Source organism: Phasianus colchicus, chromosome 2, assembly GCF_987193195.1.
Source record: "Phasianus colchicus chromosome 2, bPhaCol1.hap1.1, whole genome shotgun sequence".
NCBI classification, from domain to species: Eukaryota; Metazoa; Chordata; class Aves; order Galliformes; family Phasianidae; genus Phasianus; species Phasianus colchicus.
Genome location: NC_143437.1, coordinates 3,652,926 through 3,678,723, shown reverse-complemented (window position 1 = coordinate 3,678,723; position 25,798 = coordinate 3,652,926). Strand labels below are relative to the sequence as shown.

The 25,798-nt window shown below is 39.9% G+C and overlaps 1 protein-coding gene across 1 annotated transcript in view; it reads right to left on the bottom strand.

Moving 5' to 3' along the window:
* Positions 1 to 48: 48 nt before the first annotated feature.
* The window catches only part of ZC3H6 (zinc finger CCCH-type containing 6), a 29,588-nt gene continuing 3,838 nt past the window's right edge, over positions 49 to 25,798 (bottom strand). The window contains exons 2-12 of the mRNA XM_031597824.2: positions 15,965 to 16,142; positions 14,636 to 14,761; positions 12,832 to 13,087; positions 10,858 to 10,979; positions 8,682 to 8,798; positions 7,107 to 7,218; positions 6,534 to 6,643; positions 5,703 to 5,956; positions 4,743 to 5,257; positions 4,240 to 4,479; positions 49 to 2,882 (exon numbers count right to left, since the gene is read on the bottom strand). Coding sequence (XP_031453684.1) covers positions 1,384 to 2,882; positions 4,240 to 4,479; positions 4,743 to 5,257; positions 5,703 to 5,956; positions 6,534 to 6,643; positions 7,107 to 7,218; positions 8,682 to 8,798; positions 10,858 to 10,979; positions 12,832 to 13,087; positions 14,636 to 14,761; positions 15,965 to 16,142 — 3,529 coding nt within the window. The 3' untranslated portion in view covers positions 49 to 1,383. The remainder of the gene's footprint in view (positions 2,883 to 4,239; positions 4,480 to 4,742; positions 5,258 to 5,702; positions 5,957 to 6,533; positions 6,644 to 7,106; positions 7,219 to 8,681; positions 8,799 to 10,857; positions 10,980 to 12,831; positions 13,088 to 14,635; positions 14,762 to 15,964; positions 16,143 to 25,798) is intronic.

Genomic DNA, 25,798 nt, shown 5'->3' with positions numbered 1-25,798 from the left:
AGCAAGGAAGAGGCTTAATGCAAAGAAACATTCCAAGTGGGCGGGAACCAGATAGCAATTGAGCAGACTGCAAAATTTTATTTTAAATGTAGCTAGCTAGGAATAACTACATTTCCTCTATATAAAAAGCAACCCAAAAGGCAAAACGAGAGAGGCTTTGAGGACAGTTGTGCTCTCAGCATGCAACATCTTTGAAAATTAAAGAACATGCATGACATTTCTCATAGCAGTGATGATAATCGTAGTCAGAGGACAACGCAGAAGTCTGATCTCAGGACCACTCAGCCAGCAAACTCCATTCGGATTCAACACGAGGTCAGCTTAAAAACCCACCACCATCCGACTGGTGAGTGGTGCAAAGCCAGGCTTCATCACTTGTGTCCTTCACACACCCTCTCTGCTGTTCCTCCAAGCCTGAGCTAGCTGGCAGCACGTCAACACCACAGTCATTACCAGACTTTAACTGTACCCTTTTTAATTTTTTTGTTAAAAATGTTGTAAAGACACAATGAATACAAGTACTGCAGTTACATCAATACAAAAAAAGCAATACAAATTAAGCGGCTGAATACAAAAATACATTGAAATACATGAACACCACAATGTAACTTATAGCACTAATCAGAATTGTGTATGTGTGAAAAAATTAAATAAAAACCTTTTTTGTATTAGACAACTTAGGTATTCTCCACTTTTAACAGTAACTTTCTTCTAGTTAAGTACTTCACAATTTCTTCTATATACAGCATAGAATAAAATACTTTTAAAAGATATGACATTTTTACTCCTCAATATGCGATATAGGTCTCTTTTACACTAAGAATATTGACTGCGTGAATAAAAACCAATGTCTGACGTTGACTGATCGGAAAAGGAGGATCAACATTTTCCTTTTAAATCATTTCTGTATACTTAAGTTAGTCGGTTTGGCTTGATGCGTCGGACAATCCTTGTCAAACAGTGTCTCTCACAGTAATGTACATAATATTGCTTGTATCTATACAATCATACAAATGTGGCAATCATATCTAAATGTTGTTTATGAAAGAGACAGCTCACACATATACAGGTCTTCAGACTTTCTTAATGACTTATTTACAATGAAAGTGCTTTTATCAGCTCTAACACGATACATGTTGTTTGTTTGTTTGTTTCCTACATGTCAATTATTAGTCTCCCTGAAATTGGAAAAGTATTATATAGAAAATACCACAGCTTTGCAAACACTATAGCGTACTGTATAACTGCATGTGGTTCTGAGATTAGCAGCTGAAAAGTGTTGATAATTATAATTTAAAAATAAATAAAGCAAAGAGGTAAACCAGTTACAAAACAGCAGAAAACTGCAATATTCACAACAGTAAAAAGACTTAAAATCAACTGCTAACAAAATGGTGAAGCGGTCGGATCGAAAGTCTTGAAAACATCTTTTAAGGACTTATCATCTGACTCCCCGTTCGGATCATTATCCTGTGTCTGAGCGACCTGTCCAGGCTGTCTCACCTGCCTCGGATCACTGTACTGCGGTCTGATCAGCCCCGATAAAGCCTGGATAGGAAGATTATGCACTGCAGGTGCAGCGCTGGAGTGTTTAGCCTGAGATTTACTGTTGCTGTTTGCTTTATCTGAAGTAGCTTCTGCTGACGCTTCGGGATTTTTTTCTACGTTGGAGGCAGGCTTGGGCAGCGACACGTCTTCTGAGAGGCTGGGTTCGTTTTTAGCAGAATTTTTCAAAATACTTTTTTTCTGGTTCTCTCCGTTCTCCCCGGAGCTGGCTGGAGCTGCGTCCGACGACGAGCTGTGATCTCGGGGATCATACAAACTAATACCGCTCAGTAAGGAGCCCGAAGTCCCCAGCCTGACGCCGCTCGCCGACAGCTTGGGCGCGTACGGAGGCAGAGCATCTGGGTCAGGCTTAGCAGTGGCAGCTTCTGAGGGCTGTGATGAACTGGCAGCGGATCTGGCGAGGCGGGGGTCAAACTTTGAAGGGTGCGACTCCTTTGCGACTCCATGATACGTATCTGTGTTAGACAGTCTGTGGAGCCTGGGGTCAACGTTCTTTTGTAATCGAGGATCTCCTAACTTGCTGGAGCTACTGGCATGAGAATCCACAGACTGATCCAAGTAGCCACTCCTGCCCACTAAGTTATTTTTTGCTTTTGCGGCTAGTCTCGGGTCAGCTGGCATTGCATTTGGATGGGGATCGTTTTTCAGATTCCTCAGTTTATTAAGCCTCTGGTCAGCTATGAGTGGAGGAAGAGGTAAATTAATTGAAGAGACGGGGTCAGGCTTAGGCAAAGGTATCGGGAGCAAGTCTTCGGGCGCCCATACAATATGCTTAGCAAAGTTTGGTTTCATCAGGGTAACATCCATTTTAATGTGGCTGAACTGCCTAAGCTGAGATCGGGGATCCCTTAATGTTACACCAGGCAAAGGTTCCAACGGAATCAGAAAAGCCCGTTCTCTCAGTTCTCTTTCTGAATCCTCTTCATCATCATCCATCCCTTTTTGCTTGACTTTCACACCCGTGTGAGGGTGGTGTAAATCTAACTTTGCTCCCACAAGAGACGAGCTGGCATGCCCACCATCGCTGACTTTATGCATCCTGGGATCTCTCAGCCTGGGGTCCAAGGCTGCGGATTCCGATGGCTTTCTGGGGTTTGATCTTGGCGAGGCCCTAAGCCTTGGGTCAGCAGCCTGAGGCCCTGCACCTTTATCTTTTGCCAGCCTGGGATCAGTAGGAATACCAAGCATGTGCTGCTCTGTGGAATGCTGTTGCTGATTCCTAAAGTTTTCACTCTGTTTCTTCAGTGTTTTCAGTATTGATTTAACACTGTTCCCCTCTTCCTCTTCACTGCTGGAGTACCAGTTGACATTGTCATCTGAGAAAAAAAGATTACGGAAACAAATGGTCACGAGGGAATAAAACAACATGCTTACTCACATAAAGGGATAACTTCTCAGTGAAAAGGAATGGAGTAATAATATCCGGTATCAAGTTCTCATTCACTGTATTAAAACAACTGCAATATGACAAAAAATAATTTAAATGAAGAACTGAAATAACAAAAAAAATCAAGTTAGCTCAGATTCTCCCAAACTCTGCTGCATTCTCTCCACATTTCTCTCTCCATGTTAATCTGGCTAAATAACTGCTGTGGTTTAACCCAGCAGGTGGCCAAGCACCACCCAGTCCTTCACTTATTCCTTCCCCCTTCAAAACTCCTTCTGCATGATGCCACACAGTACAGAACATCCCTTTGGCCAGTTTAAGTCAGCTGTCCTATTTCTGCCCCCTTCCAGCTCCTTGGGCTCTTTGCTGCAAATGGCCTTGGCTCTGTGCAACACTGCTTAGCAGCAGCTACAAACAACAGTGTGTTATCAACATTGTTTTTCTCCTACAATCAAAATACAGCATCATGCCAGACACTTTGAAGTAAATAATTCCATCCCAGTTGAAACTAAGACAATAGCCTACCTCCAAACAATTATTTCTAACAGTAAGAGTCTAGATGAAAATGGGATGTGAAAAAAACAAAAAAGTACAACAGTGCCTTACAGTCATCTTAAAAACAGATACATTACAAATGTGGAATTTGCTGCTTCGTTACAATCCAAATTAGAAGATTTAGGGGAGAGGTCAAGATTCAGAATGGGGGGAAATATGAATATTTAAAGGTTAAATAAATTCTCAACCATCATCTTCTCAAATTTACTGGAGAGTAATATAGCTAAACACACAGCTGCATGCTCTCATCTGTAATCTAAACCTGCATACTCACAGAAGATGAGTGGTCTATTCTGGCTCAGTAAAATGAGAAATGAAGACGAAACCCACCAACATCAGCAATTCCTAATGCACAGGAATGCATTACCTAATGCACAGCCTAATGCAGAGTTTGATCAGTGCTAGCTGCATCACAAAATACTCACTACCAGGTAGTAACACGACATAACCACAAGGAGGCAGCTAGGAGGACCATTTCCCTTCTGAAAGACCTCTAAATGGAAGGACTAGTTACTGAGAAGCATTCAGTTCAGAACCAGTCTAGAACTAGTTCAGAATGCAGTCTAGAATGAGCTGGTAAGAAAAGCAAATCGACTCGAAAATACTGACTTGGTACTTGTCCACTCACAGTAACAACAAATGGTAACATGATGAAAATTCAAATCAAGAGATTTGTTCCAGAATAACATAGTCAGTAAATAAATTTTGAACATGAACAAAATTAACTCTACCTTCTTCTTTGCTCATTGTCCTTTGACCCTGGCTGCTGACAGAGTCTCCATCTCTCTGATGCTTCTGACTAAGCCTTACATACAAGGCTTTCTGCATTGCTGGAAGAAAGTCTGGTACATTAATGGCTGGTTTATGGCCCATATGACCACCCATGCAGTCTGACTCGCTTCCACCTTGATGAGATTCTTGAGCCATAAGGTGAGCCTGGTGATCTGTAAATTCTCCATGCCACGTTCCATCTGCAGTATAAAAAACAAAGCAGTCAGCAACTACTCTGCGCAGGCTTTCACAGCAGAGCAGTTAAAACACAATAAAGCAAAATTAATGGGATGTATTGCATGACTGGAAGGCATCAGCTGAAAATAAATATATGGTGAAGATTTTAAAGGAGGTGTGGCTCTCTACAATTCTTTCCACTGCTCAGCATTGAAGCCATGATGATTCAAAGCTATACTGCTACAAACCACCACATCAAAGAAGAACAATTCTTAAATGTCCTTACCACCAGAGTTATTAGCTGGCTGGAAGTTATGTACAGCTTGATGAGAATAGTAATTGTCATAAAAATCAGCTGGGTTCTGAATAGGCTCATAATTCATATTCGGCTGTCGTTCACCAGGCATCTGCTGGTACTGCGGCCCCGGAGGACAATGATTATCTCTTGGCATATTCACCATATGTCCTTGAACTCCAGGGGCATTGTAAGATCCACCAAGACCTGGTGGTGTCAGAGGAGGACCACCTTGCTGTCCTTGCATAGGCATGCCGCTCTGGTTCTGCGGTCCTAGAAAGCCTGGTGGGACACCCTGCATAGGAGGACTCTGTGGCATTCCTTGAGGCCCTCCACATGGATGATGTCCAGGAGAACCTGGGTGCATTGGTGGTCCATTATGTCCTTGTGGCATGCCAGGTCCTGGCCCTGGGCTTGAACCTGGGTTATACATATGCTGGGAATGCGGATCATTTCCCTGAAATGGTGGTCTAGGTGGTGATGAGCTGTTATAGAAGGTTGGTGGCCTGTAAGCAAAAAAAAAAAAAAATGAATCAAATTCTGCACCTATAATGATCAACAGTCTACTAGATATCTCCTCTCTCCACTCTTACAGATGTCTGTGCACACTCACTGGATCTCAGTAAGTCTTTGGTCAAGACCTAAACATATAAAGATTTTAGGAGGAGACTGAACTGGGAGACTGAACTTTGCTCAGCTTGCAGACTGAGACAGACAAGGCAGGCACAGAGTCAAAACAAGAGCCAAAGGAGTAGCTTTCTGACAGGTCAAGGCTCAGTAAGTAATCCTTTCAAGGAGAGCATTAAGTAAATAACTGATAGCCTGTGTTTAACAGATAATTAACTTAGCAATGCACTCACGAGTATACAGTTCTGATGGAAATAAAGAGTACTTCATGCATTTATGTAGCCACATCCTAAGGAGAATTCTACAGAAAATGCAAAAACCTACTTTTTTCCAATTTTGTGTGCTAAATCCACAGTGGGCTTCACAACAATTTCAAAGAGAGATGGTATTTTCTTATAATCTCCTGATGGATCTTGATAATTCTCTATATCGGACTCAGAAAATGGATATTGCTCAGCTGGGGTGGGCAGCAGTCCAACACCCGGTGGTGGCTTAGGGAGAGGAACTATGCCACGCTTTCTGAGCTCCTCCAGTTCCTTCTCATCTTCATTTTGTGGTTCCTCCTCATTATTCAAAACCTACAACAAAGTAATACGGCAGTTTGTAAGTTTACAGTCACCAGTGGACAACTGTACGGAAGTCCATTTCTCTCTTAGGGTCACTTTAAGTGACATAAATGACTTATTTTAGAACTCATCATACTTTTTAGTGTTAAATTTGCATCACCTTTCTGATAAGACCATTATATAGTAACTGTTTAAGTAACAACTTAGCACAAAGGTCAGTATTTCTTGAATCATGCAAAAGAGGCATCTCATTCCTTTCTCCACCCAGATGAGATCTAACCTCTGGGTAGGTAAAGATAGGCAACATAAAAGTCACACTCCTTGTTACAGAGTGCAGAAAGGGAGTAAAAAAAAATTATGATTACAAAAAAAAAAGCTGTGAAATTAAACAAGTCTAACACAACAGAAAAATAACTGGTGGCAAGGGGGAATTTGTTGTATGCGACAGACTTGCAGTGCTAAACAGCAACAGGGAAGTTTTAACATTGTTTTTGTACAGCATTTCCCCAGAACCCCCTGGAAATTTCCAGGACTATCCCCCATTCTTTTTGGGAACAAAGCTCATGTTTACAGACTGCAAACTGCTCACCTTATCCAGCAGCTCTTTTGTTTCTGCAGTCAGGGGTGCATGAGAAAATTTGCACTTATCTCCTTGATAACATTTTGCTCCTGTATGGTAAAACTTGCAAGGGAATTCATGTAAGCAATATGTTAAGGACTCACAACAAAGGCATCAGTTTGCACTGTGACACATGTATGAAACTCAGCTGTCAATTCTTCAGTTCTACAGGAATACTTAATCCTTTCAAAACAGTGTCTTAATAATTTTGAAAGCTAACAACCAACTTACCTTTTAGTGTCATTTGTCATTCTACTAATAGCTTACTGTCACCTTAACATTGTTTTTGACTTGACTATGATTAAAAAGAATAAATAAAGCTAGAACACAGCAGAGATTAAAAAATACACAGCTATAAGGGTATATAAAATATATGGATAAACACATCCCATTTGAGCAAAGAAATTATTTTTCCCTAGTAAATCTACATAGAAATTGGTATAGACTTTTAAGAAGAGAAACAGCCACTCTCTAAAATCATTTATGTGAATTAGGAGTAAATATGAACAGTTGGTTGAGTTCAAGTATTTTTTTAAAGGATATTGTGCAAATAAATGCAGTTCTCTCCTTTGGTGCAATAACCCTGTATGTAAAACTTGCAGATTTCCTTTTTCTTCTCTATCTCTGCATCATGATCAAATTTACACTGCTCTCCCTATAAATAAGAAGAGAAACACGTTATCAGTCCAAAATGCTGAGTAGTTCAATTTCACATCTCAAGGAAAGCTTTCTCCTTTGCTGAATTTAAACTTTTTATAATTGCTAGCACAGGATTATATTGTAAGTATGCACCTAAAAAAAAATCTGATCAGGAGAAGTATGACACAGAGAAACAATTGCTGAATCTGGGTTCTGAAGAACACATTTGATGGTTACAGAAAAAAAAGCTGATCTGACTATAACAGTTGTCTTTTTAATGCTAATTACAAGATGGGAACAGGAAAGACATTTAAACCAATACCTCAAAGTTATTTCACATATAAACAACAGTGCACTTAATCAGTAAATCTGACTCTGTTTTAACAACAAATAGAGATAATTATGAAGTCCAGTAAGCAAAGTATTTTACTCTTCCATGTAGGACATCAAGCTGCCAACCCTGGCACATTAGGGTTAATCTGCTGGAGAAGTTTTTTTTTTGTACATTCTTTTAATTATTTTCAAGAAAAATACACAAAGTTATTTCAACTACTTGTCTTAGAACTGAAGGTGGCAGCAAATACTCATCTCACTGAGCACAACATACTAAAATACATAATGCCAGCAAAACGTGTTCATTTCATTTGGCCCTTCAGTAGGGGAGAAAAGCATACTGATTTTCATCCTTAATTTCACAATGCAAATAAGCAACAGAAAATGTTCCATCGTGAAATGCACAGAAAAATTAGATATAAATGGCACACTCACTTATTTGAGAAGCACGGAGTGTGATTTGTAACTGACTGAACTATTCTGACAGCACAGGATTCAACTTCACAGCAGCATTAGCTTCAAAATGAAGCAATAGCAAAGTTCTAATGCAATAACAGACTGTCTTGCTAGGGATTTTGCTTGACAGCTGACTGCTCTGAATAGGATTCTCTTCTTTCTGTTGCCTTCCACTTGCTGGCTGAAGGAAGATGACTTCAGTTCTTTGGTAAGGGAACTATTACTACAATCTCACTTTTTACAGAGAGAAATAATTCAGCACAATTAAGCAATTTCTTCACTGATTCAAAATTACTGGTAGCACAGAACACAGAAATAATCTAATACATTCAGAAATCAATCATTGACTATCTACAGATTCCATACTTGCTAAACTTGTTATATAATTGGACATATTGGACACTGTCAGTGTAAATTTATAATACTATCACAGACATTTTTGCTGCATATATTAGCAAACAAACACAATCATTGTTAGAATCAGTCATAATTCTAAGCGTGTAACAGAGGGGATATTTTTTCACAAGCACTTCTGTTAGCATTTATCTATAAATATGTAAAACAGAAGAAGTCAAAACACAGCTTCAACCTACGAGTTTTCCTTGCATCAGCTGAAGTAAAAAAAAGAACAGTGCATCTTCTCCCCTCCCTCACACCAAAAAAGTGTGACAAGACACGGTGCACATTTACCTTAATACATCTCCCTTCAAGGAAATATTTACAAATTTGTTTGCCTTTGTGTTCCACTGTGTGCTGATTTATGAATTCCTGACTCATATTAACCCATTTCTTCACTGGTTTGCCATCCTGTAAGAAAAATGAACATTCTGCTGATGTTTACTTATTTAGTGAAGCTGCAAAAAAAGTTAAGAGCATATTTGGTGCAGCAGTTACTCAAAAATGTGACTGACTACACCAAGATTACGTTCTTAATACTACACCTACAGCTGAAAGTAAAGGTAAACACACACATACCTTTTCCTAGCTGCTTTAATACTGAGTTTTACACTCTTTTGCAAATATAATCAGATCAGAAATTTCTTACAATACAACAGATGTAAGGAAGTTCAGTGAATGGACAGAACATCTCATACTTCATTTGGAAGTGCTAAAAAGCAGGGCTGACTCATGGCTACCAATTAAGTGTCTCCTGACTCAAAGCACCTCTGCACATAGGCTTTGGGGACCACTTCTGTGACCTATCACCATGGTGATACTTATGTCAAATAAGTAACTTTCAGTTGCACAACAGCCCAAATGCAATATTTCCCATTTTTTTTCCTCAAATCATGCAGTGTTTGCTGCCTGTTGGCACACCACAAGTCAGCCTTTAATCTTCATTAGTCCATTTGGTAAGCACATTGATTAATAGCTGGCATTTCTATCCTACAGACAGATACCAGAAAGATGACACCTTGTTCCAGACATCCTGTTCCAGCACTGTGTGCCCTCAGTTTTCACCTTCCTCTGCCCTTCTGGATCCAAACTGCATGACACTTTGCAACAGAGTTGCTCCCCCATGTGATGAGTGGGAAGACTTTGGGCATGTAAGTGCTACTGACAACTCACCAGCACTTCTGGGAAGAGAGCAAGCAAAGAGGATGGAAGAGCAGCTCAGGTGCTGCATGACCTGCTAGCATTCCTCTTGTTGCTGAGGAGATTCTGAATTGTCAACCTGTTTACCTTCACAGTTTCTTCACAAGTCCATCGTTATCAAATCCTTATTAACCAGGTTACCATGGTGTTACATTCAAACGAGTTAATTTACTATTTTTAGTAGTTTAACAAATTTTTAACTGAATATGAAGTATTGCCTGTACCAGGCAGAAGCTGAACAATCAGATCTCTAGTCTACCTCCTTAGCCATAACACTGTATTTAGCCAATCCATCCCCTCTGCTCCCTTCTCATGTGATTTTTATGCCTTTTTTGCAACACAAGGTAGTCATCTATTGACCTGGAGGGGATGGAGGGGAATCAGACCCTTCCAATGGCAGACTTCCACAAAAATGGGCAGGGATCTGACCAGTGAATGGAACAGATATGCTTCTCCACTGTAACTGGACTGCAAATGTGAACATCAGTTCGCAGTGGCAAATTACACAGTCACAAAACATTAACACTAAGAATGATTCATGGATTTAGTGACATTCAGAAGCAGACATCTTCAAGTTAGATCAGTTAAGATCCGCTCTCTATTCCGAATGCATTAAATTTGAAGAAATCTCAGCTGTTTCTTTCAATCAAAGTTTTGAATCTAATACCCGATCCCCTTCAAGATGAACTCAGATATTACATGAAAACAATGTCCCAAGTCTTTCTGGGGGCACTGAAAACCAGTGACCATGTAACACCTCAAAACACTTGAAGCAGCTCAAGAAAGGCTGAAATCCTCCAGCTGAGAGTTCCAGGGATTTGGTTCTCCATCAGAGGAGTCTCATCTAAATGAAAACCAAGGTATGTATTTCTCCTTTTCCACAATTAGCTATGGAAGGAAGAAGAATCCTTCATGAATCAGAATAAAAACTGGCAAAAGCTGTGAAGGTAGCCTTTTTTTTTTTTTTTTTTGCTGAATCAGTAGTAGCAAAATGTCACCTTTCAGAAAGTTAAGTCAATATGCCATTCATAACCAAAGCTCATAAATGATATTCTATTTTTTTTATTATTTCCAAGAAAATGATCTATTAGCTTAAGTTCTCAACTGTACTTTTTACATCTAGTGCAGGAAAATTCAAGTAAAGGGATTTAACTTTTCTAGAGAAGAGAACAAGCGAAAAAACAAGTAGCTATCAACACACTTCTGTTAAAGCAAGTCATCCAGTCATTTGAAATAACTGTATAAGAAATTTCACTTTAATTCCACATACCTCATGAAAGCCATCAGATCCTTTATTGCCCCCTCTTCCTCTTCCACGATCCTTACGCTTCAATTTCTTTTGCATTCCACGTCCTCGACCAACACCATAATTATTACCTCGCTGAGAAATACCTGAAACACAGCAGTAACCTTTTAAAACGTCCTCCAAAAGAACAGTTATCTACAGACATCAAATATAGACAAACATAAAACTAAATATCGTTTTGCAATCTGAATTCCTAAATGCTATCTTGAATCATGAGCTGGCAGGTAGAACTACATCAATTATAATTCTGTGCAACTGCCTGCTCTTTGAAAAGCTCTTCAAATCAATAGCAGACTGACAAAGTGCACACACAATTAATCCCATTCAAAGCAGCTTCTCACAATTGGAAGTGCAGAGATGATTTCAAACAAGCCCAAACACTTGAAACATTTTGTGCCATTTGGGCACTTTCTGAACACAGAACTAATCAGTACAACTGGCACCCATGTGTGCACGTAGACCTGAAAACATGAAAGAAACCAAAGACCATAACCTAATAAGACAGAATATCTTTGAATATAATAATACTCAATTGTCTGGAAGCTTCAAGGTGGTAATTTTCCAGCTATCAGCACATCATGAGTCATGGTCTTAACTAAAAACACTGAGACAGAGTTTCTATCTACTTTTGTAATCAATTTAAAACCAAAGAAAACAAGTTCTGTAGACGTCACACCTGCTTCAGGTGGAAGCCACCTACCACAGCAAGGCTGCAACTTGCAAAGACAGAGATCTTGAAGCAGTACCACCAAACAGTATGCGAAACAAACATTTTTTTGTCTCAGTTAAGTAGATTCTGCCAAACTTTTGTGAGTTTACTTAGTTCTGAACCAAAACAGAAGACAAAAGATCGTCATAAAAGTAAGGAAAGAAAAGCTTACTACCTTTCCTCAAAATGGCATCTTCCCTGCAAATTAGTAAGATATATACACACTCATATGAAACCCTGCTTAGATTTTGTTTGACAGATAAATAAAGGGAGAAAATTATTCAAACTGAGTCAATGGTTTCCATTAATGCTATTGGTGCCAACTTTTATTTCACAGAAAAATCAAAGAAGTGCCATTTTTTCAGATGGTAGGTCAGGATACCTCTGTAATAAGTGTAAGTGGCATGCAATGTCTCCCTCTCCTAGCCTTCCACACCCCAAGACAACAAATAGTAACAAGAAGATGAGGGAGTCCAGAAGATGAGGGAGTTCAAGGTCTCTTCGTAGCAGAGGCATAGATGTAAGCTGGTTCAATGAACTGCACTACAATGCTAAGGAGATGACCAGACACCAACTGAAAGGTGCAAGTAAAAATGACTGCATAATTATGTTTGTGTGACATGAAAGTAAAAGCAGCAAGACTCTTTCTGAAGTATGTTTCTTCAGAGAAATACTGTCTCATTGGCCTTTGGATCAGTCTAGCTTTGAAAAGGAAAAAAAGTTGAGAAAAGAAAACTGAAAAGGATCATAGAACACTTATGGGGCATACTGATAAATTTAGGCACTCATCAAAATTTTGAGGTACCTTAAACAGACGTATATATTTTTGGCCTAAGTCATATTTTGGAATTCACAGGTCACATACTCTTTCCTTCACCCTTTCATGAACTCCATCAGAAAGTCACTTTACAGCTGTATGATTTCTTCGTCTGGCAGTCACACAATCAAGATCTTGTCTGTTTGTCTTTAAACAGGTTATTTACTTACTATTTACACATTACCCAATGCTTAATCTTTTTCCTCCGTAAAGGCAGAAGTGCATCCATACAATATTATTCCTTCCTAATAAACAGCATGCCACATCCTGATGAGAGACTGCAAGCCCAAAGGAGAGCTACTACTGGCAGCAATCCTCATGCATGCACCTCTCAACACAAACATTGTGAAATGACACAGGACACAACTGCTACCATCATCAATACTACAGCTAACAATTCAAATCATCTTACCTTTTTGGATCCCTTTCATCCCCTGTTTTTTCACTGGTTCTTTCATAAATGGAGGTCCTAAATCACTACTGGAGGTCTCTTTAGCTTGCCTGTACTGTTTAAGCTGATCGGCAAAATCTTCATCTTTTTCTTCCTCATTATAATTACCAAAGTTTTCATCACTGTAATGACTATAGTCATCATACTCCTTACTTTTTACATTTTTTTTATGTTGCATTTTCTGCGAACTCATGTAATTTCCAGATACGTGTCCATGCTGTATGAAAGGGATTGTAATGTTTAGAACCAGCTCAATATTTCAAACACCACCCCTCCAAACTCCTCTACAAAACCAATATGCTGTTATACTGTCATTCTGACTACACATCTGCACAAACAAGCATTAATAACAATGAAAATCAGTTATCCGGTAAAAATTAGTACTTTTGACTCTGAATGCATATAGGGAAAAGTTTTTTGTTTTAAAAAGAAACCAAACAACAGAACAGCATCAGCATTTATACTCCAGAATGTTTCTCAGAGGGACTGACAAAGAATTTTCATGTACACAATTCTTTGCATTCTAAGTGGTACTTTATAAAAAGGTTCTTCTAAAAACAAACAGAAGGTAGTACAGCATGAAAAAAAAAAATACATTATTGCTTAAAACATGCTCAAAAAAACATTGTACATTCAGATCCCTCACAGCTGATCTTACATATGTAAGAATATACAGTGATACTTGTGTTTCAAGAATTACTTTAACTATGTTACTATAGGCAATATAATATGCAAACAATTTCAAGGCTTTCACACTTAGTTAGGAGGCTTTGTACTGATAGTATATGTCAACAAGATTCTTTAATGCTTGCTTTGCTGGAATTTGAGAAGTTATTGGACATTTGTCAAGAAGCAAAGCTGATTAAGTGGTGGAGACTGCAAGTGAGCTGCTTCTTGGAACTCAGGCTACTTTGGTGTACAGAGTAGAACAATTTGATGAGTATCCACTCAGGGAAAGTCAGCAGGACTGAAACAAAAATCCTGTGTTTACATTAATAACAAAGCTCTCTCTTAGTAACAGCAGGCAGAATTTAACTTGTTAAAACCAATATACAAATGGTTCATTAGAACCATGATTAAAATTAAATCTTTCCCTTCGTGATCTGCATATCCTGATAATCTTGGACACACATGATACAATCTGTCCTGTCTCCATCAGTCAGGATGAAATACTCCTTAAGGCCACTCCCAAGCCAGTACTGTCCCTTCTCCAGTTTCAGCAGACAGCATTTTCAGTTCACTAATAAATCAAGCTCATTTGGAGTTTTCTGGAGTGGTTTCAGGCTAAAAGGAAAGCATCCCTTCCTCTGAAATAATGCAGTTCCATCAAGCCTCCAGCTACTCTATCTCACTTGTCGAGAATGGCATTTTATTTCACCCAGTGGTCTCAGGAGAGCTATTGAGCTGTGCAGACCGAGAAAAACCAGGACAAATTGAGCTATCAGAAAGCAGCATCAACTCTAGATATTTAAAGGTGACTTTTCAAGAACCTGTTTCCTCCTAGTACGGTCTAAATCCAACGCAGCTTTAATTACTTCCCCACAGCAGAGAACTTGTATCAAGTTTGTTTATATCACCTATATTTAAGTTACAGATGATGCTTTACATTTTCCACTCAGAGGACATGAGAACTATATGTATTTTCTGAAACTGTGAGAAGGGGCACTGTGATCAAATCAGCTTTCAAAAATTGCATCTTTGACATCTGCATTTTTATATGTATACCCAAATAAACACACGAGAAATCAGCTTAAAGCAGTACTACCTGACTGAACGAAGAATCATAATCTCTGTATGAAGAACTGCTACTTTTTTTATGTGATCTTTCTGTACGTTCAATATCAGAGTCATGGCTGTAGTCTGAACTGTCATCACTGGAAGGGGAGTTATGCTGAAAAAAAAAACAAACAGAAAAAAACAGCTGTCTAAAATGCTGTTATATAATTTATTATGCAACTGGTCTGCTGCATATTAACTTAAAGGGAGCACTAAACCAGTATATAAAAACATTTTCTTAACTGTCCCGAACTTCTGCCTCTGGGGGAGACCAAAGAAAACACACTCTTTGATGACCCACTCTCTTTATCAGAGAAAGAGATCTGATCCTATGAGGCTTTTGCATGAAAACACTGAGGGTTATGTGGTTACACTGGGTTACATCAGTTTCCCATGGGTCTGCCTCCAAGCCCTACTTCTTTGCAACATAGTTGAGATGCTGCTGGAAGGCTAAATAAAAATCTTGGAGAGGGCTAAAAACTTGCATATGACCAAAGAACAGATTAGCACCCTCTCATTTTTTGCTGAGAGAAAAGAGCATTAGTTCATACAGGGTGCATTTAGATGTACAATTTCACAGAAGATTTAGAGGGACAACAACTAGCTGTACACAAATCAATTGTAATTCTTCTACCACTCTCCTCAAAACCATACCAGAATACTACAGTGCTGTGATTTTTAGTCAATCGAGTTTAATTTTTTAGGTGAAAAATCTCCCACATCTATTTCAGAATCAATTAAAATGTACATTATGCACATCATCTTAATGAAGTTTACTGAAGAATTCACTCACCAAGCATGAGATCTTCCATTTCCATAAATACAGTAATTAACTGAACAAACAGAATTGAGCAAGAAAGCTCATTCCCTGCTGTTCAGCTACCATCACCCTTGCTGATAGTAAACACATCCAATGAAGATGTGTATCACAAAACAACTGTTAGAGTTTTCTTTCAAAAAAAGTCAGTGAAACACAAGTTTCTTAACATGCATTTGGTTCAGAAACTTGTTAGCTTCTCCTATCATCTGGAATGTGCTATAGCTTGATTATTTAATGATTTATGATCTCTCACCCCACACAAACTACCACTGAAACATGTGAATATGCACTGCCATGTGTCAAAAGTCTACTTAAACAAATTCTTCAAAGCTGAAATGCACCATTAAGATAGGAAACTCAAAAAAAGCAGAGCCCAAAGACTGTCTAAATAGTAATACTGTTTTCAGACGACTTCTCTAATTCCTTGGATTTTTGTCTTAACCTGGAAAGCTGCTATTAAAATAAGCACTTCCATTATTTTGGTTTGCAGTTTCTAACCTTATGCTTATCCCGTCTTCTCCTTTTGGACTTTTTCTTTTCTTTTTCTTTTTTGCGTTTCTTCCGTGATTTTCTATGTCCTTTTTCATTTTTCTGTTTATCATCTTTTGAACCATGTTCTTTCACATCTTCATAAGCTGCATCATCTATTTCACCATCCTCAAGCTCTCCATCTTCTCTGTAGGGGGAAAAATATCAATACAATAAAATTGTCTTATTACCCATCTCAACTGTATAACAGCAGAGTAAAAAGAAAAGCACAGAGTATTTCTTTCCACCAGTTGCACTGTCACATGCATACAAATACACATTATAACACATGCAACACCCCAAAAATATTCAGATTTTCTTGTGAAGAAAAATGGAATTAAGTCATTAAATGTCCTTTAATTGTACTGCCAAAAAAAGCCCAAACTTCTCAGAACAAAGGCTTCTTCTACAGTTTTGTCCAAGCTAGCTAAAAGTGTAGCTTCAACCTATCACCCATTGCTGCACCTAAATCCACTTCAAACTGAAAAGGCACTTTAACCATTTCTAGAAATGCTTCAACTACAACACTTTAAACATGTCTTCATCATGCTCTACTTGCAGAACAGATGCAGTCAAATTCAAAGGCAATTAAAGCTCTATGGAAATCACACATTCAGGAGTAGCAATAACACAAACCAACGGTTGGGAACTGCAGGGAAAAGAATGCACCGTAATACGAATGCATTTCCTTCAGCACACCAACCAGCTCCTGCAACTACAGCTGCATCTGTAGCACCTCAGAATAATGGCCAACATCCTGAGCAGTTCCAAAAAGGAGAATTATAGTCATGGTTACGTTGATTCTTTAAAAGAAATTATTAGTAGCAGAGGAGAGAAAAGGCGTAGTTGACATTTAAAGTCCATTTGCTAAAATTTAATATTCATGACACACAGATGTCTGATTCTGCTGTTGTGCTAAGACACCTGTTTGTTGGCTTTGTGGGGGTTGTTGTGGGTTTTTGTCCAAAGTATCTAGCACTGACTTTCGTAGGAGTTTGCTCCCCATGTCACAGCAGTAACTGACACAATCACCACTGCAGAAGGAGCGACATACATGAGACCACAACTTCTGCATATGGGACTGTCTGAAAAGTCTTTTTTTTTGTGGAGTAACACCAAAGGATGATTCAAAATAAATAGACAATACAAAGTGCGATACTTCAGGTATAATAGGAAAGTTTGTCCTGATCTCTACCTGTACAGGAAAAAAAAAAATCATGGTTACTAAGCCTTTGCATTTTACAATCTGACTCAATTAACAACTCCAAAAATATTTCACCTGGGAAGAAATCTATCCAACACAACACAAACCAATGTCTTTCCAACCCCTACTCCTTGCACATTGCTGAAGCAATCTCAATTCCTCTTCTATTAATTGGCATTTGCTGCTTTTAGCAGTGAATACACAGAATATGCTACTTTCAAACTTCAATAACTGAGCTCTATATAACTACCTCTATGTTACTTTCTACTGCTTCTGGAATTCAGAACCTTACAGGAACTCAATCCTCAATTTTTAGAGATTGCCAGAAAACACCACGGGTGACCCAGTGCTGGAAACCATCACCCTCAGTGCAGTGGATTTAGCAAAAACTCAAGAAATGCTGCCAGCTGAAGCAAGGGGAGAAGCCTGCAGATAGCAGAAAATCATATACAAGATCACAATAGGAAACGGAGGTTTTCTTTAGAAACCTCTACAAACTGTTAAAAGCCAGAATCCTCATTAACCAGTAAACAAACATCATAGAACTTGATCCATGTGATGGATAGTGTGTTAAAACAGCACTGTCAGTCCAAAAGATTCAAAGGTGTTACCAGCAAGTGTCAGTGCTGTATGAAACAGGACTGCAACTACGTGCTAATGAAGGGTTTGTGCACAGTCAGTGAGTGCTGAGTTCCCTGCAGGATACATTCTGATGTCCACGGGAATGAAGGAGTGGGAGACAGGAAGACAAGTCCAGGAGTCACAGTAAATTGTGATCTATGCTTCTATGTACTTCAAACAATTGAAAAACTGGGCAACAGAGGCTTTCAAAGCCTTTTCTACACATGAAATAATGAAGATGTTTGATCCGCTCAGATCTATGCTATGGAACAGCTGAGAACAATTACACCATTAGAACTGCACAGATTTTTTTTTTTTAATGTACAATTGTTTAAGCAGAAAACTGTTTGACATCCGTGTCCAAAGCCTGGGAAAACTGCTAGTATTTTAACAGAAACAATTTGGTAACAAAAAAACCCTCAAAACTGCTGACATATTTTTTTTTTTCCTGTCAGAGAAGGAAGAAGTGACAAACAGCTATAAGAACCTTAGGACAGACTGCAAAGCCCAGGAAAGCTATAACTTATCAAGCCCTGTGACATTCATATATTTAGAGATGATTTGTCTTCCTGAAATGCAGGGATCTAAAGCCAATATAGGAATACTCCTGTCATTGCCAAGAGGTGACATTGTTATATGCCTGTGCCTTGCTGCTGAGAAAGGAAAAGGCAGGTGGCAGGTCTTGATCTCACTTGCAACAGAGCTAGATGAAAAAAAGTAAAATGATTTGGTATGTGTAATGCCACGGTGAGATGGAAAGTACAGCAATAACAGTGGGGTAGCAAAGTCTTTGGCTACAGCAAATGAGAATGAGCCCAAATGCAGCAGTTGCAGAGGAAGAAATGAAGGAAAAGAGCTGCTCACCTTTGGAAGGCCTCAGGCAGGAAGGGATCTCCAACCCTTCAATGAGGTCTGGGAAGGGGTGGATCCCCTGAGTTGGCCCTGCTTACCCACCAGGTGCTCAATGGTTCAGGCTGTGACTTAGCATTTCCACTACAGCATGCAAATCAAAAGATGCCTGAACTAAACCCACTTTGCCTGCAGTCTGCCTGGGATAACTAGCTAACAGGATTTATGATCCACCACATCTGATGCTCCTTTGCTCCGGTATGATCCCGAGGGATCCTGATTTAAACAAGCCACTTCCATTCAACAATTGTTCCTGGTGTAAAAGAAAACAGCAGCAGAAATGAAATGAACCTGGGACCTGGAGATAATGCTGGTAACCTTCCAACAACAGTACTTTAAGATAACTTTGTATCTATTATTTGAGAAAAAAATTAATTGGTAGTGGTACTTACACATGTAAAACATGTATGTACCCTTCACTAAGAAATGTGCAAACCCAAACTATGTGAAACCAGAATGCAAGCTCTCCAGTGTGCTGATTCTGAAGGCAACAGGAGTTCTTCCAGAGATGATCCATGATGCTTTTTAAAGAAATTATGAACTGCTGGTGGTCCATCAGTATGATGCAAATACTAAATATCTGCATATAAGCTAGACTGGTTTTAATAATGTTTGAGCAGCAGTAACAGGACCACAATAGAGCAGTCATAGTAACACTAAATAATAACCAAGAATTAAAAAAAATTCCTTACATTATATAACTACAATAATACAAGATAGAAACAATAGGAAAAATGTTCTGAGAGGGCAGAGCTCACTCTCTGTTGAGCTCATGTCTCAAGTTCAGACTCCTCTCTTCCAGCACTGCAGCCAGCATCCAGCCTTTCTGTCTGACTGCTTCCACCAACTGCCCTCCAATTCTTCATGCAGCACCACCAGATCTGTGACAGGTTTAAGAGAATGCAAGAGAAGGACAGCAAAAATCCCCCCAAAAGAGCCAGAAGGAACACGAAGTTCTCACTGCCTCGAAGCTTTAAAAGGTTTAGAAGATTTGGAAGGCACCTCTTAATTTTTAAGGCTATTTGTCTCTGTAATATCAGGTTTTAAGCTTTATGAACAAAGTGCTTAATTTCTGTCCAGAGTTTTGTCAGTTATTTTGTTTGTTTTGGATTTGGTTTTAATATTTGTAAGTGAGGGGAGCCAGAATGTATTTCCTCCTCTGAAGAGAAGTATCCAACTCTCTCTTGCCTCCTGGATCATAATAAAGCAATACAAATTGAAAATATTAAAATTAGCAGACCATACTTAAATGATAGAAGAGGGAACCAGAACACAATATAGTTAATTCCAGTTAGAACAGTTTACAATCTTGGACTGCTGAAGCCCTTAAGCACACAATGACTCTTAAATGAGCGCCGAGGGCAGTAGCAGGTATTAGGGCAGAAGTAGTAATTAGGCTAGATTAAATCACTGTGCAATTTGTCCACCTCTGTCCTATACTCACAAAGAAGCAAGCCACAGTTCTGACCTGCTGTAAGAAGAATAAAGGCATGTGCCAAGGAGAAGAAAAGGGGAAAAGACAAACATGACTCCTGTGTTTAGTCCTGCTGCATCTCCTGGAACCTGCTAGAACCCAATACTGTTAACAACCACAGTGCACAAACAACACATAGGATTGAGGATCACCAACTACCAGAAAATGGAAGAAAAAAGAAAGAACTGAAAACAAATACTCCTGGGAAAATCATCTCCATAGAAAATCATCTTCTAGATATGTACTGAAGACAGCTCTGTTTGCTAAGTCATGGCAGGCAGCAAACTTTGACAACTGGAGAAGACTCCAGAAAGGACCAAAGAGATGCAGAGAAAGCAAAGCTCACTCCACCAAAGACATCTACCCAATTAAAATACTTTCTTCAGTAAAATACAGGCTGTAAATGCTCTTTGGGAAATAGGCATTTGCCAGTTACCAGCTTCCTTGGGAGCTGCTGTTGAGTATTTATTGTTCTGGGATGTGTGCAGGGCACAAGAAACTTTCCAGGTAGAACCACTGTGCAGAATCACAGTAACACTATCCTCTGGATTGCATTTCAAAGGTACGGTTACCAAAGTTCTCTACTCTCCAAACACTTAAATTATTTCCACAAAAACCTAGAATTTTCTAAGTGCCAAACTTAAAGAATGCTTAAAAAAATAAAAATCGGTGCATAAATATAATTTGAAAATATAATGGTCTAAAATGTACCATTTCTTGGAAATAATTTAATTCAAAGGAAGTTTGAAGGAAGTGACAGGGCAGGAAGCACCTTCAGTTCGGGCCTTTTTTCCACTTAGAAGTGAGAACAGGAGTGGAACACTACTGAATGAGCACAGAGCCAATCCCTTTCCAGCACTTATTGCACAGAGCTGGCTGTGAGCAAGCAGCTCCGGGCTGGGCTTTCGGTGCTGCGAACCAGGACTACCTCCTTTCCCACTATGAGTAATGGAAGTCAACAAATAGCTGTGGTCTGGAAAAAACAGAGCTAGTGGCTGATTTTCTAGGAAACGGGTCCTAATTTCATGCTGCTTCCCCTCTGGCACATCCCTGCAGTCACGCTGCTGATGTAACAAGAGACGAGAGGAACTTCTGTTTTGCACAGCACAGCACAGGGAGGATTCTGAAGTTACACAGTAACTCAGTATGCTGATATTATTGCTGGAAGTGTCTGACAAAAACAGCATTTTCTTAATCTATAAAAACAAGAAACCATCAATTTATTTTCTACAAGGCTTCAGCTATCTTTCAACTATCCTACAATCAGCGTGCTGATCTCAGCACAGAGATCTTCACTGAGATCAATTTGTGATGTGTTTCCTACACAACCCACACCTCAAGAGTCAAAAGATGGCCTTTGCTTTGAAGGAACAAACACTGGCCAATTGTTCTTACCTTTTGCCATGTGTTACTTTCCTGAATTCTATACTTGCATTTGTGAAGGCTGAACTAAACCCAGTGCATCTGCTGTCTCTGTATTTGATACGTGTTCTTCTGCGTTTCCAAAGAGAAAAAAGAATCAGAGCAAAGAAATCATAGGGAAAGGGCAATAACCACTGCTAGAAGAAAGGCACACTTCAGTGGATTCCACACACGCTGCACTGAAGTGCATGGGCAGTGTCATATGCATTTCTGAGAACACAGACTGCCATTAAAAGCAGCGAGCTCCTCAGGCTGGCAGGGACTGCCCGAACCACGATCAGAAGCTGAAAAGACAAGCTTTGAGACTGCACTTTCTCCTCATCCATTTCCACAAAGTGACAGCTGGAAGACAATACTCAAGCTGTAAGGACATACCAATCATCTTCTTATTCCTTACATTGTCAAGCAGCCCCAGCAGCAGTCTCTTAGGAAAAAGCACATTCCTCTCTGCAGCACCCAGCCTATCCATGGGTGATCTATCCCAAAGATTAGGCAGCAACTCCACAGGTCATGTGCTGGCTTCACACAGCAGCCCTGTTGCACAGATGAGACATCTCCTACTGCATTTTAAGCCCTTTTGGAAGAGAAACCACAGCATGCTCATTAAATAACCAGTTTAAGTCAGTTGTTTGGCTACTGCAGCCTGACCTGTTGGAACTTCTTCATGAGAAGTTCTGGAGAAGTTTAATAATTAATAATTAAAGTTGGCAATCGGTACTACTATTTCCTCATAACCCATGAGAGAGCAAAGGCAATCTTGATATCCAAAACACAGGCAATGCAAAACTAAAAAACATCACCCAAACACCATGAGGTAAAGCCTAAGCCAAGGCAGCACACTGGCACTGATCCTTTCCTATGATCCCTGTACAAGGACAACGTACCAAAGACTAAAAAAAAGCTTTGGTTCCTCTCCAGGAAGAGGTTCCTCCAGGAACCAGGCAGGAGAAAGAACCAACACTGCTGATGGATCGCTCCCTAATCCACAATTTCCAGATACTTGGAACTCGATGGATATGTGGAATAAAACCATAAAGCATTTCCACTGCCCCAACTCTATTTTAGTGCATCTCCAAAATGGATTAGAAAGGTACAACAGCCAAATTATTTGGGCGGGAGAGTCAGTCTGGTAAAATCATTGTAAAACCAATTATACAACATGAGAAGTAACTCATTACCCTACCCACCATTACTCTAACGTTTCCAGCTTAATTTCTACCATTCGGACTCAGCTTTCAAACACCTTTCTTGCCCTCAGCCCGAGTCATTTTTAAAAACCACCGCATCCTTTATGTTCAAAGATGTACAACTCAAGCTCCCAAAGCCCAAGACACAAAAAGTAAATGCAGCTACTCAGCACACCACTGACTGAGGAAATCAGAAGGGTTTTCCCTTTGGGACTGCTTTAATTCCCCTAACACAGTTACTCAGAACACATGCAAACACAGCAGGTGCTATATAAGACTCATACTGCTGCATACACTAAGAACTTACTACATGAATGAAATCACACGACCAAGATGTAAATCTCTATTAAATACTATTTTAAGTTCCTCTTTGGTAGGTTTCATTGACAGCTGAGGAAAGGTCTCATTTGGCCTTCCAATACTTGAAGGTAGCATGTAAACAGGAGGGGGAATGGCTGGTTACAAGGGTGGATAGTGATAGGACAAGGGGAAATGGTTTTAAACTAAGACAGGGGAGGTTTAGGTTGGATATTAGGAGGAAGTTTTTCACCCAGAGGGTGGTGATGCACTGGAACAGGTTGCCCAAGGAGGCTGTGGATGCCCCATCCCTGGAGGCATTCAAGGCCAGGCTGGATGTGGCTCTGGGCAGCCTGGGCTGCTGGTTGGGGACCTGCACACAGCAGGGGGTTGGAACTGGATCAGCATTGTGGTCCTGGTCCTTTTCAACCCAGGCTGTTTTATGATTCTATTATTTAAAAATAATTACACTGTTTTACAGTGTGATGCATCTGACTGTATCTATTAGATAAGCCCTAAGGAGAATACTAACGACCAACAGATTGCAAAAGAATTATCCCAACTAGATGAAGTCAATTACGGGATGTAAACCTCTCTCTTTTCCTTCTGGTGCACAGAGAACTACTGCAGAGAAAGGATGCAGGAACAAGACTGCAAACGTTATAAATGAGCAGAACTCTAATGTATCAAGTAATAAATTAATTTTAACTAACTATTAATTTCTGGTGATAACCGAATTTTATAGTCCAAAAATAAAATACTGTAACATTTATCTCCTCCTAAAATGAGCACGTTGTTAAACATCCACCTCTTTTTCCTGCAATTAGTTCTAAAGACGTGTTATCATAAAACATGCAGGATGTCCAAAAACTCAATCCTATACAGAAGCATCAAACTAAAAGCCCTCAACTTACACAGGCTGATAACAGCCCCACACACCTATCCTGCTACCATCTGTAATAATGCCATATAACACAGGAAAAGGAAAAATCCAAGTGTTTCTGGCACTGGCAAGAAGCAAAAAGGCCACCCTGGCTATTTCTTCTCCTTAACTCCTTTATGGGGACATTTTATTTAGTACCTCAAACTAGGTTTCTCCTTCAACCCCTCTATTCCAGCTCTTTGTGCTCTCCTGCTGCTCCACACCACCCTATGCAGCAGTAGTGACTGCGCAGCCCTTTACTTCATCACTCCTCACAACTACATCACAAAAGTCACACACCTAAAATAGGATGCTAGAGGGCTAAAATTGACCAAATCCTTGCAATCCACTACACTACAGCTTTTATGAATGAAAAAGAACTACAAAAAGTAGATGTGCTTGCAGTTAGCAACAAGCCAGTGTTTAATGAGCACTGGCCTTTCCCAGCATTTCACAGGTTACTTAGGGCATAGATTTCAGCTTTCCTTTAGTTTTGACTGCTCTGCAAATGCACAGCAATATTAACCTACAGCCTGGCAGAGAAGTTACAGGCAGACTGCTTGGCTTTTGAACCCACCTTCTGCTTTTATCCCCAGGCTTGCTCTAGCAGATACTGTGCTCCCATATAAAGGAGAAGGAAGCCAGAAAGGCAAGGATAAGATATGCCAAAACCCAGTTTCCTGCAGCAGAGGCCAATAAGCAGGCTATAAGGCCTGCTTTCTCACCCTGCCACCTACCTGCCTCTGCTAACAGGGGCTGGGCACTGTGCTGAGTTACAGACACATACACAGACCACCTCCTCTGCCCCAGCTGAGGGATGAGAAGTAACAGCCACACAAGTCAAATGCACTTCTGCCACTCCTGAAGGGTTTGCTGGATGGTAACTAAGCCTCTTTTACCCATAGGGCACATCAGGGAGCGATTCTCTCTTCATTTCCTATTTTCCTGATGTCCAAACGAGTTTTGAAATCATGCTCATGGACAATAAATCACGACAAGGCTGCCTGCTGGGATCACAAAACTTATGAATGCATTCTTTGGTGATTAACTATTGCAACAACAACAGAAAATCTCCCTAAATACAGCTGTAAGTAAATATTTTCAAGTCAAACAATGCACATACAGACAGAGGGCATCAAAGCATGGGCAGAATAAAAGACACATTGAAATCACCTATTTTAACACTGAAGATGGTTATGGCAAGGGGGGCTGGGAGAGTGGTTATGGCAAGAGGGGCTGGACAGCATGAGCATGGATTATAGGAGATCTCAACAAAAGCTTCCTTGATCTGTGCTGCTACGGTGTAACACAGAGCTGGTGAGCCACAGGGATCAAGGCAAGATGCAGGCAGAGCAGCATGCAAAATATTGCTGGCTAAGCAGTAACTGAGAAAATGCCTGACTGAGGTGTATAATACGGTTTCAATTTACTGTTACCTACATTGTTTACAACCAGCCACTTGTGCTTTTCCCTTTGCTTCCCACTGACTGTAATTTCCCAGAGCAGCTCTCCATTACAGGGAACCAGACAAACCTGTTCTATCAGCAGTTTAAAATGGTGTTTGCCAAGGACAAGAGTGGAAAACTGGTACGCTCTCCTCCTATGAGAGTTGGAAGAAGGAACTGGGAAAAGAAAAATATAAAGAGGAGAGGAGGGTGGGCAGAGCACATATTTGCCTGGTTTATCTGGGCACAGGCAGGGAACACTGAGCTGGCAGAACAGGCTCTGGAAGCTGGCAAACTTGAGTAACCAAACCCTTCAGCCACAC